Source organism: Megalobrama amblycephala, linkage group LG18, assembly GCF_018812025.1.
Source record: "Megalobrama amblycephala isolate DHTTF-2021 linkage group LG18, ASM1881202v1, whole genome shotgun sequence".
Taxonomy (NCBI): domain Eukaryota; kingdom Metazoa; phylum Chordata; class Actinopteri; order Cypriniformes; family Xenocyprididae; genus Megalobrama; species Megalobrama amblycephala.
The window spans coordinates 32,488,173-32,500,054 of NC_063061.1; the positions used below are offsets into that span (position 1 = coordinate 32,488,173).

Here is an 11,882-nt window from a genome sequence, read left to right on the forward strand (position 1 = left end):
TCTTGTGGTTTCATGACTTATAGCTGAGGCTGTACGTCCGCTCGTCTAACCTGGATAACGCGTTTGCCAGCGTCACTAAACTTCACGCCGACACGCTGCTGCTGAACGTGTTTCGTAACGTGGTGATCCTGTTCCGGGCCGACTGCTCCATCTGCCTGTACAGCATCGAGAGACGACACGACAGGTGACACACACACACACACACAAAAATAAAGAGATGATCAGCGATAAATGTACTAGTTTATTTTTTAATAATCCAATGTGTGTGTATAATTAAGTGTTATTTATTTTATTTAGATTTTGTAGGTTTTTTTTGTATTTCCAAACCTTTCCTAAAGAGCCTTTTCATAATAATTGAAAATGTCAATCAGTGGTGAATAATTGTATTTAATTCTGTTATTTCAAGTACGTTGGTGCTCCATAGATATGACCCCTTTTTTTGACACTTTTATGTTTCTTGTAAAAGTGTTTTGGAAGATTGATGTTTCTTGTGTTTGTCATTAACATTTCTTGATTGTTCGTGTCTGTCTGTCATCAGTCCGAACCCGTCGGCCAGTGTGGAGCTGCTGCAGGAGGTCTCCATGTCTCGCTATATTCCTCACCCTGGTCTGGTGGTGTCTGTGACCCTCACGTCAGTACGGACCGAGACTGGGATCACACTCAAAGCCCCGCAGCAGGTACACACATGCGCACTCACACACACACACACACACACACACACACACACACACACACACACACATCTGTATGCGTACTCATGACCCGTCTGTGTGTGTCAGGCCTGTTCGGCTGAGAGTATCCTGTTGAATTTGGCTGGTCAGCTGATCATGCTGCAGAGAGACCGATCCGGCCCGCAGGTACGAGAGAAGGACACGCCAGCCAATCAGACGAAGCTGGTGAGTTTGATGCCCCGCCCCTCATCCTGATCCTCTACAGCACAATAGAAGGAAAGATCTCATTCTTTTTCTTGATAAGGAATTGATTTATTAACGATAACTCATCCGTTTAAGACTGACGTCCTGTGAGCTCTGTGGTTGTTAATTGATGATTTATGCATAGTTCAGCTATTTTTCAAATAATCACACTTAACAGCAGTTTCTGCGTTTATTTGATCAAAAATACAGTAAAAACTGTGGAATATTATTACAATGTAAATCAGCTGTTTTCTATGTGAATATATGGTAAAGTGTAATTTATTCCTGTGATCAAAGCTGAATTTTCAGCATCATTACTCCAGTCTTCAGAGTCACATGATCCTTCAGAAATCATTCATATATACATTATCAGCATTTTTAAATCAATAGTTTCATGTTTCTCCATTGATTGTCATTCGCAATGCTTCATGGGATTGTAGTTCTTTTCCTCATTAACCCTTGTGTGGTCTCCGTATAGAAAGTACACTCAGGGTCTTTGGGGTCTCCAGAGACCCCAGGCAACAAAATGTAATTTTACTCTGTTTATTAATGTGTTTACTCCACATTTGTGCAGTTTTTGGAGGATTTATCATATTTTTTTAAATTTATTAAAATAAATTAAAAAATATTTTGAAATAGCTTTTTATATAGTATTTTTCAGTTGGATTAATATCTAAATATTATGAAATCACAATTATAACAATAAAAGCTACTTTTTGTCAAAGTTTAGTATTTTTGTAATGAAAAAAATCAGTTTTTCAATATTGTTACATTATGATGAGACCCCACTTAGAAAATGGACAAAATTCATCTTCAAAAATCAACATTACTGAAAAACTTTTTTTCAGTACAAAAAAAATGATAAACTTTGACAAAAAGTCATTTTTATTGTTATAATTGTGATTTCATAATATTTAGATATAAATCCAACTGAAAAGATGTCTTTCAGTCAGTCAAATAGCAAATAGTGGAGCTCTGCAGCCATCTACTGGTAAAAGTGATAATTTTTTAACTTTTAAAACTGCATTTTCCAAAAGATGGGCAAAAATCTTTATTTATTTATATAAATTTAAAAGATATGATAAATCCTCCAAAAACTGCACAAATATGAAGTTAAAAAACATTAAAGTAAAAATTACTTTAAAATTAAAAATTACATTTGTTTTTTAAAAAACAATTCTTTTGTTAGAAAATTACATTTTGTTGCCTGGGTTCTGTGGAGACCCCAAAGACCCTGAGTGTGACTTTTTTCCTAGACTAACATAAAAACAAGATATCGTTCCAGTTTTTGTTTTGTTTTATATTTGTAGATCTAGAAAGTGTTAAAGGTGCCCTAGAATGTTCTTTCACAAGATGTAATATAAGTCTAAGGTGTCCCCTGAATGTGTCTGTGACGTTTCAGCTCAAAATACCCCATAGATTTTTTTTTTATTAATTTTTTTTAACTGCCTATTTTGAAGCATCATTAACTATGCACCGATTCATGCTGCGGGCCCTTTAAATCTCACGCTCCCTGATCAAATATCACTAAAAATATCATGTTATCATGGATCATGTCAGTTATTATCGCTCCATCTGCCATTTTTCGCTATTGTTCTTGCTTGCTTACCTAGTCTGATGATTCAGCTGTGCACAGATCCAGACGTTAATACTGGCTGCCCTTGTCTAATGCCTTGAACATGGGCTGGCATATGCAAATATTGGGGGCGTACATATTAATGATCCCGACTGTTACGTAACAGTCGGTGTTATGTTGAGATTCGCCTGTTCTTCTGAGGTCGTTTAAAGAAATGAGATTTATATAAGAAGGAGGAAACAATGGAGTTTGAAACTCAATGTATGTCTTTTTCATGTACTGAACTCTTATTATTTAACTATGCCAAGATAAGTTCAATTTTTGATTCTAGGGCACCTTTAACAACTGTACAAAGTTTCATGTAATTTGGACAAAGAGAAATTTTTTTTTAGCAAACGTAGTTTGGGGTAGTAAAGCTGTTAAGTTCAGTCTTGTTACATTTGTCCAATTTTCAACACTTTTTTTTTGCTGAAAAAGTGGCCGGCGCTGTAGCACTCTATGAATGTCAATCTGTGATGAACAGTTGTCTGGCGTTTAACCAATGCATGACTCCCTCCGACAGCTTCCGTTCTGTCCGCCGGTGGTTCTGGCTCAGTGCGTGGAGAACGTCTGGACCACCTGCCGCAGCAACCGCAAGAAACGCCACCTGATGGAGGCGCTGTGGCTGTCCTGCGGAGAGGCGGGGATGAAGGTGTGGCTCCCTCTGTTTCCCCGAGACCACCGCAAACCTCACTCCTTCCTGTCGCGCAGGATCATGCTGCCCTTCCACATCAACATCTACCCGCTCACCGTGCTCTTCGAGGACGCGCTCATCCTGGGCGCCTCCAACGAAACCATGCTGTTCGACGGCCTGGGCTCGTCCGCCGAGCCGCTGGAGGCTCTCTTCCCGTTCTGCACGGTGGAGCGCACGTCCCAGATCTACCTCCACCACATCCTGCGTCAGCTGCTGGTGCGGAACCTCGGCGAGCAGGCGCTGATGCTGGCGCAGTCCTGTGCCTCGCTGCCGTACTTCCCTCACGTCCTGGAGCTCATGGTGCACGTGGTGCTGGAGGAGGAGGCCACGTCCAGAGAGCCCATCCCCGACCCGCTGCTGCCCACCGTGGCCAAGTTCGTGACAGAGTTCCCGCTCTTCCTGCAGACCATCGTCCACTGCGCCCGCAAGACTGAATACGCCCTGTGGAACTACCTGTTCGCCGCCGTGGGGAACCCTAAAGACCTGTTCGAGGAGTGCTTGATGGCGCAGGATCTGGACACGGCCGCGTCGTACCTCATCATCCTGCAGGTGAGACAGAAACTTCATCTGGGAAACACGAAATAAAATGACTAAATTTAAGAACAAAACACTCTTGAAATAAATCACCATTATCTGTAGTTGCTCTCCATTTATGTTCATCTCTTTTACATTTTCAGTAGTTTAACCCACTTTAACTGGTCTATGATAAATAAATAAAATTAAACATTGTAATAATGTAAAGAAACATTGGAGGAAGTATTTTATAAGATGGACCCAGAAAAATCAGAAGTACATTTAAAGAATCTTTTTATATTATTATCGTTGGCTAAAACTATTAAAAAACATTTCTGTTAACTGAAATAAAGCTGCAAAAAGCTGAAATAAAATTATCTATAAATATTAGTTAGAATTAAGTTAGAAAAGTTGCCTTGGCAATAAACTGAAATAAGTGTAAGATGAAGCACTAAAATTGTTAACTGGAATTAAATAATAAATAAAACTGAACTAAAAATAAATTAAACCCAAATAGCAATATTTATAAAAAAAAGAAAGAAAGAAAAAAAACTAATAAAATGACAATTTCTAAAAAATTAAACTAAAATTAACATGAGAACTGAAAATATAAAAACTGAAAGCTAATTCAAAATATTAATAAAATTGAAATAACACTGATACAATATTTAGTCTTTTTTCTATGTTGAGTTTTATAAAATGTTTTTATTATATTGTAGTTTAGTTTAGCCCACTTTAAATGGTTCTGTGGTGTAGCAAATAAATAAATAAATCAATCAATCAATCAATCAATCAAGAATTTTTAGTTATGTTGTAAGATGGACCCAGAAAAACTCTTATAATTTTTTATCACAAGTACATTTAAAGAATCTTTTATGGAGTTATATATACAATATTTAATCTTTTTGTTAGTCGATGTTTATAAAATGTTTTTATTACATAGTACTTTAGTTTAACCCACTTTAAATGGTTCTGTGGTGTAACAATTAAATAAAAAGAAAAATATTTTAATTTAAAGAAAATATTAAAAGTACTTATTTTGTAAAATGGACCTAGAATTTTTTTTTTTTTCTAAGTTGAAATTTTATATTGTATATTTATATTGGTGTTTGTATTTCTTATATTTTATTGTTGAATGTTGAATAATCTGTATCTGCCACGTAATTGCCTTTTGAAGCTGATATGGCAATATATTTAAACAACCCAGTTTTAATTTAAAGTGCGTTTTAACTATGAATTACTGATATTTAACAAACTTATTGTCAACAATGTTTTTACCTTTGAGCTATGCATTCAATAAAAAGTGGCCTTTAAATCTCCCTTAAATCAAGCATATTAATTTATTTAACATGAACAAATTATTTCATTATCTGTAATGTAGCTTGTTTTACCAGTTAAACTCAGTTTTAAGACTTGCTGTCTAATCAACACATTTAAAACAAATACTCTCAAATTGAGCATAATAAATTTTATTTGAATAAAGATAATTCATTTCACATATGTGACCCTGGAGCACAAAACCATTCGTAAGTCTCACGGGTATATTTGTAGCAATAGCCGACAATACATTGTATGGATCAAAATTATCGATTTTTCTTTTATGCCAAAAATCATTAGGATATAAAGTAAAGATCATGTTCCATGAAGATATTTTGTAAATTTCCTACCGTGGATATGTGTTGCTGAGGACTTCATTTGGACAACTTTAAAGGCGATTTTCTCAATATTTTTTTATTTATAAACCATACATTAATGAAGAGCTTATTCATTCAGCTTTCAGATGATGTATAAATCTCAATTTTAAAAAAAAATTACCCTTTATGACTGGTTTTGTGGTCCAGGGTCACATAAGTTTCTACACATGTATATAATAAATGATTGTTCCATTAGTTCTGGATGAACTAATGGAACAATTATGCATTTCTAAACCCAAAGTCCTAAACGGCTTTTTCATGATAATAGAGAGGGCATCTAATTAAATAATCTTATTTTATTCATATTATTTTTATGATTTTTGTATGTGTTCATCTCAGAATATGGAGGTTCCAGCAGTCAGCCGTCAACACGCCACTCTGCTCTTCAACACGGCCCTCGAGCAGGGCAAATGGGATCTCTGTCGTCAAATGATGCGCTTCCTCAAGGCCATTGGTTCAGGGGAGAGCGAGACTCCGCCCAGCACACCCACCACACAGGTGAGAATTCGACAGACCGCGTTGAGAATGATGCTCCGTGTTGAAGCTCATGTGATGGTTTGAGATGTTTGTGTGCAGGAGCAGAGCTCCACGGGCGGCTTCGAGTTCTTCCGTAACCGCAGCATCAGCATGTCTCAGTCAGCTGACAGCATCGCAGGCGGGAAGTTCAACCTGCAGAAGACCATGAGCATGCCCTCCGGCCCGTCCTCCAAAGGGTAACACGACATACATGATTCAGATGTTAACCTCACAGCCGCATCAGACAGTTACACAGTAGTGTTGGGAGAACTGATTCATTTTAGTGAATCATTTTGTTTGGACAGTTCGTTCAAAGAAACCGATTCAGATAATAAAGATTCGTGTGTGTGTGTGTGTGTGTGTTCTCAGTGGAGACCGCTGGTGTAAGGACAGCGACTCTGCGGAGAATCTCTACATCGATATGATGCTGTGGAGACATGCGCGCCACCTGCTGGAGCAGGTGAGACTGCGGGATCTGGGCTGTTTCTCCGCCCAGCTGGGCTTCGAGCTGATTGGCTGGCTGTGTCGGGAGCGCACACGGGTGGCACGGGTTGATGATTTTGTTACCGCTCTCAAATGCCTGCACAAGGACTTCCTGTGGCCATTCCCCGTCATCCCAGCATGCTCCATTAGCTCGCCACTAAAGAACGGACGCTGCCGCCCAGGTGTGTAAATGTTTTTTCCACCTATTATGTCATAATTGGTATCACAAGACAGGTTTTAAATTTCAAATTTTAATATATATTAAATATGATCTATATTAATAAATCGTGTATATATGAAAAATTTTGAAAGAAAACTGTTTCAAAATTTCTGTGTATGTATAAAATTTAGAGAGATTTTTATATATATATATATATATATATATATATATATATATATATATATATATATATATATATATATATATATATATATATATATATATATATGAAAAAAGATATCATTATTTTTACTATTTGTTTACTATAAATGTAGTATACATGCATCTATGTGTATAAAATTTAGAGAGAAAAAAAAAATGAAAATAGTTTTTAGAATAATTTTGAGGTTTTTTATATATATATATATATATATATATATATATATATATATATATATATATATATATATATATATATATATATATATATATATATATATATGTGTGTGTGTGTGTGTATTGTTTTATCATGTTAAAATATATGTATATATGTGTAGGTATATAAAATTTTATTTTTTCAACTAAGGTCCATCTAATTTTAGTCTCTTTGGCCGGTACATTTAAACAGGCTGTGTTTATTTGCACCCTTGAGACTATATATATATACTATATATATATATATATGACTCACCAATCACATGATCTCTCTCTCGTCATAGTGTTGAGTTCTCGTTTGCTGAAGTCTCAGTCTGCGGACAGCTTGCTGAACAGTGACATGGACACCACGCCCCCTCAGGTCACCACAGCCAATCACAGCTGGCTTGATGGCTTGGGGGCGGTGTCTAAGGAACTGGACTCCGCCTCCTCTCACGGAGGACCGCAGACACAGGAGGCTTTTCTCTCTCCTCTTATTAACAAAGGTGAGAGAATAAAATCTGTCTTTCTATATCCATCTCTCTCTCTGTCTTTCTGTCTCATATTTCTTTTCGTTTATCTATTCAGCAGAGGAGTACAGCGTCGGTTCAGCCACGGACCTCACTGAGACCAGTTCAATGGTGGATGGTGACTGGACGATGGTGGATGAGAATTTCTCCACCCTCAATCTCACCCAATCAGAGCTGGAGCACATCTCCATGGAGCTGGCCAATAAAGGGCCGCACAAGAGTCAAGTGCAGCTGCGGTGAGTCATCATCAACCGGGAACCAATCAAATCATTGACTGTGTTTGGAATGACATACTCTTTCTGTAGTCTCTTCTTCCCTATTGTGACGAGCGAAACGGCTTCTGGAACAAGAACAAATGTGGGGCGGGGCTTAATTTTGTCTGTGAGGAATTGATTTGATGGTTGTTATTTGCTATTGGTGGATCTCATGTGAGTGACAGGTTGCCCCGCCTTCGCACCAGTAAACAGATTGAATTGAATTAAAATGTGGTTCTGAAGATGCTGTGTGTGTGTGTGTGTGTGTGTGTGTGTGTGTGTGTGTGTGTGTGTGTGTGTGTGATGGTTTTCAGGTATCTGCTGCACGTGTTCATGGAGGCGGGCTGTCTGGAGTGGTGTGTCATCATCGGGCTGATCTTACGAGACGCCAGCGTCATTAAGCAGGTCGTGGGGTTCCTGGACAGTCCGGAGGTCCCGTCAGAAACGGTCCAGAGCATCAGAGCCGGTCTGATAGCTGTCGACCTCTGGGTCTCGTCTGATTGGTCAGTATTATATGGCTCATCATATTGAGAAAATGAAATGATAAAGAAAAAGTAGTGCAAAAGTTTAGGTTTGGTAAGATTTTTTTTTTAGAAAGAAGTATATTCTGCTCACCAAGGCTGCATTTATTTGATCAAAAATACAGTAAAAATAGTGAAATATTATTACAATTTAAAATATCTGTTTTCTATGTGAATATATAGTAAAGTGTAATTTATATCCAGTGATTAAAGCTGAATTTTCAGCATCATTACTCCAGCCTTCAGTGTCACATGATCCTTCAGAAATCATTCTGATATGATTTGCTGCTCAAGAAACATTTATGATTATTATCAATGTTGAAAACAGTTCATATTTTTGTGGAAATTGTGATACATTTTATTTTTCAGGATTCTTTGATGAATAGAAAGTTCAAAAGAACAGCATTTATATGAAATAGAAATTTCAAAAAGTTGAAATTGAGATAAAAAGTCTTAATTATGAGTCAAAAAACAATTGACAAGTCAAATCATGACATAAATCAAAATTGAGGAACAAAAAAGTCATTATATAATCATTATAACTTGAAGAGGTACTCATTATAACTACTGTCTCAAGTGTCATAATTAAGTTACTGTCACTTTTGATCAATTTAATGCATCCTTGCTGAATAAAAACATTTTCTTTACAAAAATATCTATAAATATGACCCCAATGGCAGCATAAAACATAAATATAAAACATTCTTTCACTGACTTTCTCTCTGTTCTGATTCCCTGTCAGTTTGGGCTACAAGCCATTCCTGAACCTGATTCGTCCGCAGCTGCTGAAGCTGATGGAGGTTCCTGTGGAGCAGGTGCAGCCCGAGGCGTTCCAGCCGGCCGGAGCGTCCAAGCTGTCGGAGCCGCCGCTGCTGCTGCTGCCCAGAGCCGAAGACGCCCGCGGGGTCGTGACCTCCGCTCACCCGCTGCCTCTGGACGGCCCTTCCGGAGCCAACGCCCGGCCGCTGGACGACACGCCGGAGGCGGCGCAGGAAGAGGCGGCGCTGGACGAGGGGTCGTACGACTGCACCCTCTCATGACCCTCGCAGCTGAGGAACACTAGACGCGTTTGTGCTGCTCCGTGACCGTGTTACAAGTGTGTGAGTGTTTGGACACAAGCGTGAGTGTGTGTGTTTGTCTTTTTATTTGATTTCAGCTCCATCCAGACTGCAGTGTCGTGTGCGTTTTGCTGTGTTTTCTCCATCCTGTGGTCAAATGCGTCATGTTTTTTTCCTTCTTCACATATAAAATAGACATTTTGTCATTTCCAGGACAAATATTTAAACTTTCTTAAATCAAGATGCGTTTACTGGAGAAGCATATTAAGTCTTCATCATGGAAAAAAGTATCAAAATGAAGTGAGTTTGTGCTTGAAACAAGAACAAATATCTGCCAATGGAGTCCTTTTGAATGAAGTTAATTTTCTGACTCCATTGGCAGATATTTGGTCTTGTTTTAAGCATAAATTTAATTTTGATAAGATGTTTAGTATTGTTTTTCTATTATAAATTAAGTCAAGGCATAAAACAGCCATAATCAAACTCATGCATTATTTATTTGTCAACGCTATTTTACAGCCAAGACAAAAAAATCTATTTCTGATAATGATTTTCTTAAATGTGCAGGTTTTTTTTTCCATCACTATATCTATTTTTCATCACTATATTAGATGTATGTATTAAGCATAAACTCTGTTTTGATCATTTTGATGCTTTTTTTTTTATTAGTATTATTATTATTGGAAAATGACTTAATATCTTCAGTCATTTTGCTTCTCCATCTTGAGTTCAGGATGATATTTGTGCTGGAAAAGACAACAACAAAATGCAAAATAGGACAAAAATAAGAAAGAGATCACTTTTTTTACGTTGTTGTTACAGCATCAGCTCTCGTGGCCAGCTTTACACCAAATAATGATTTCATAAAACACACACACACACCTGTGTTTCTCCTTTCATAAGTCAGATGAAGTGTTTTTTTATTGTTTTCAGTTTGTTTTTTGTTCTGGCTTCATGTTTTAATGTTAATCATGAAATATCAGCCCATTTTATTTAATGCAAATGCATATGAGGAAGACTTCAGACTCTGAACGGCGTCTGATCTGGATCATGTCTTTTCTTCAGCTGCGGTCTGTCATTATGTTCTTTGTTTTTAAGGCGTTTCTGATTCCAACACTAGTCCAGTGCTTCGCTGTGCTCGTGTGCCTTGATGATGATGACGATGAAGCATTGGGAAAAACATGCCTGATGAATGTCAAGCAGATCTTCATGAAGGCATTGACTCAATCAAACATGCATTATTTATTTCTCCACATTACTTTACAGCCAAGATGATAAAATGTATTATCTTTCTGTCATTAATCCTAAATGTGCAGTTTGTCATCACTATATCTCGGCTGACAGCATTATTGCAATGTTTTTTTTTTTGCGTTGTTGCAATTTTATGTTTATTTATTTGAGGAGCAGCTGGACAAAGAGACGGACGTTTTTCTTTCGTTTCAGGGAGTCGCGCGTGATTTGTGTGTGTTTTCTAATATCTGAACGGCATCATCAGTATTAAATGAGTGTTCAGTGTTCGTCTTCATGAACATCATGCCTTCAGAACGGACCAAATCATCTACACTTATGGAATGCCTTTGTATTATGATTATTATTCTAGTTATTCTTATGCATCTTTGACAGTCATCTCTGAGTATTTAGCAGCTTTAATGAGATGCATCTTTATTTTAATGTTTTATTTCCCCTAAACGGCTCGAATGAGCAGCTTAAACCAGTCTGTGGTGGTTTAAGCCGGTTCATAGAGCTGCCAAACCAGCTGACAAGTGCCCAAACCCCTGTAAGACCAGCGGAGCGGTGCAGCGTTAGGCTGGTTTAAGTGGTTTCTTCTCCTCCTGACGCAGGTTTATGTTCTCGTGAGGAACGTATGCAGTGATGATCATGATATTCACAAACCAAAGAGCTTCTGGACAGCCCTCGATGTGTGTGTGTGTGTGAGATTCACTGACATGTTCATGGTACAGATTACCCACAATCCCTCTGTCCTGCTGACGTCACTGGACTGATGTTGAGCTGGAGGGTTTTATCTGGACGTTTCTTCATCTGTACAGGTTAAAGGCTCCAGCGACCCTGGAGTTTCTTCTCAATGCAGTGTACAGAGAGTTTGCTGTACAATAACTTTTCTACTCTGTTTTCTATATTTCCTGTACATAAAGAACAATAAATTATTTTTTAAACATCACGTGTGCTGTATGTTTTGATCAGTTTCAAGTATCTTCATATACACTACCATTCAAAAGTTGAGTAAGAAGGAGAAATTAATACTTTTATTCATCAGGAACACATTAAATTGACCAAAAGTGACAGTAAAGACATTTTATAATGTTACAAAATGTTTCAAATAAATGCTTAACTTTCTATTCATCAAAAAATCCTGAAAAATAAAATGTTAGTTTCCACAAAAATATGAAACACTTTTCAACATTGATGATAATCATAAATGTTTAAGCATCAAATCATCATATCAGAATGATTTCTGAAGGATCATGTGACACTGAAGACTGGAGTAATGATGCTGA

The 11,882-nt window shown here is 37.4% G+C and overlaps 1 protein-coding gene across 2 annotated transcripts in view; it reads left to right on the forward strand.

Moving 5' to 3' along the window:
- Positions 1 to 11,545, forward strand: part of ric1 (RIC1 homolog, RAB6A GEF complex partner 1) — a 54,077-nt gene extending 42,532 nt beyond the window's left edge. The window contains exons 16-26 of one of the 2 annotated variants that reach the window (XM_048166948.1): positions 24 to 184; positions 539 to 677; positions 780 to 896; positions 3,053 to 3,772; positions 5,770 to 5,928; positions 6,007 to 6,143; positions 6,316 to 6,611; positions 7,309 to 7,509; positions 7,595 to 7,769; positions 8,102 to 8,290; positions 9,051 to 11,545. In XM_048166948.1, the coding sequence (XP_048022905.1) occupies positions 24 to 184; positions 539 to 677; positions 780 to 896; positions 3,053 to 3,772; positions 5,770 to 5,928; positions 6,007 to 6,143; positions 6,316 to 6,611; positions 7,309 to 7,509; positions 7,595 to 7,769; positions 8,102 to 8,290; positions 9,051 to 9,348 (2,592 nt within the window). In that variant the 3' untranslated portion in view covers positions 9,349 to 11,545. Of the gene's footprint in view, positions 1 to 23; positions 185 to 538; positions 678 to 779; positions 897 to 3,052; positions 3,773 to 5,769; positions 5,929 to 6,006; positions 6,144 to 6,315; positions 6,612 to 7,308; positions 7,510 to 7,591; positions 7,770 to 8,101; positions 8,291 to 9,050 lie in introns of both variants that reach the window. The other variant, XM_048166947.1, reaches the window with a different exon arrangement.
- The last annotated feature ends 337 nt before the right edge of the window (positions 11,546 to 11,882 follow it).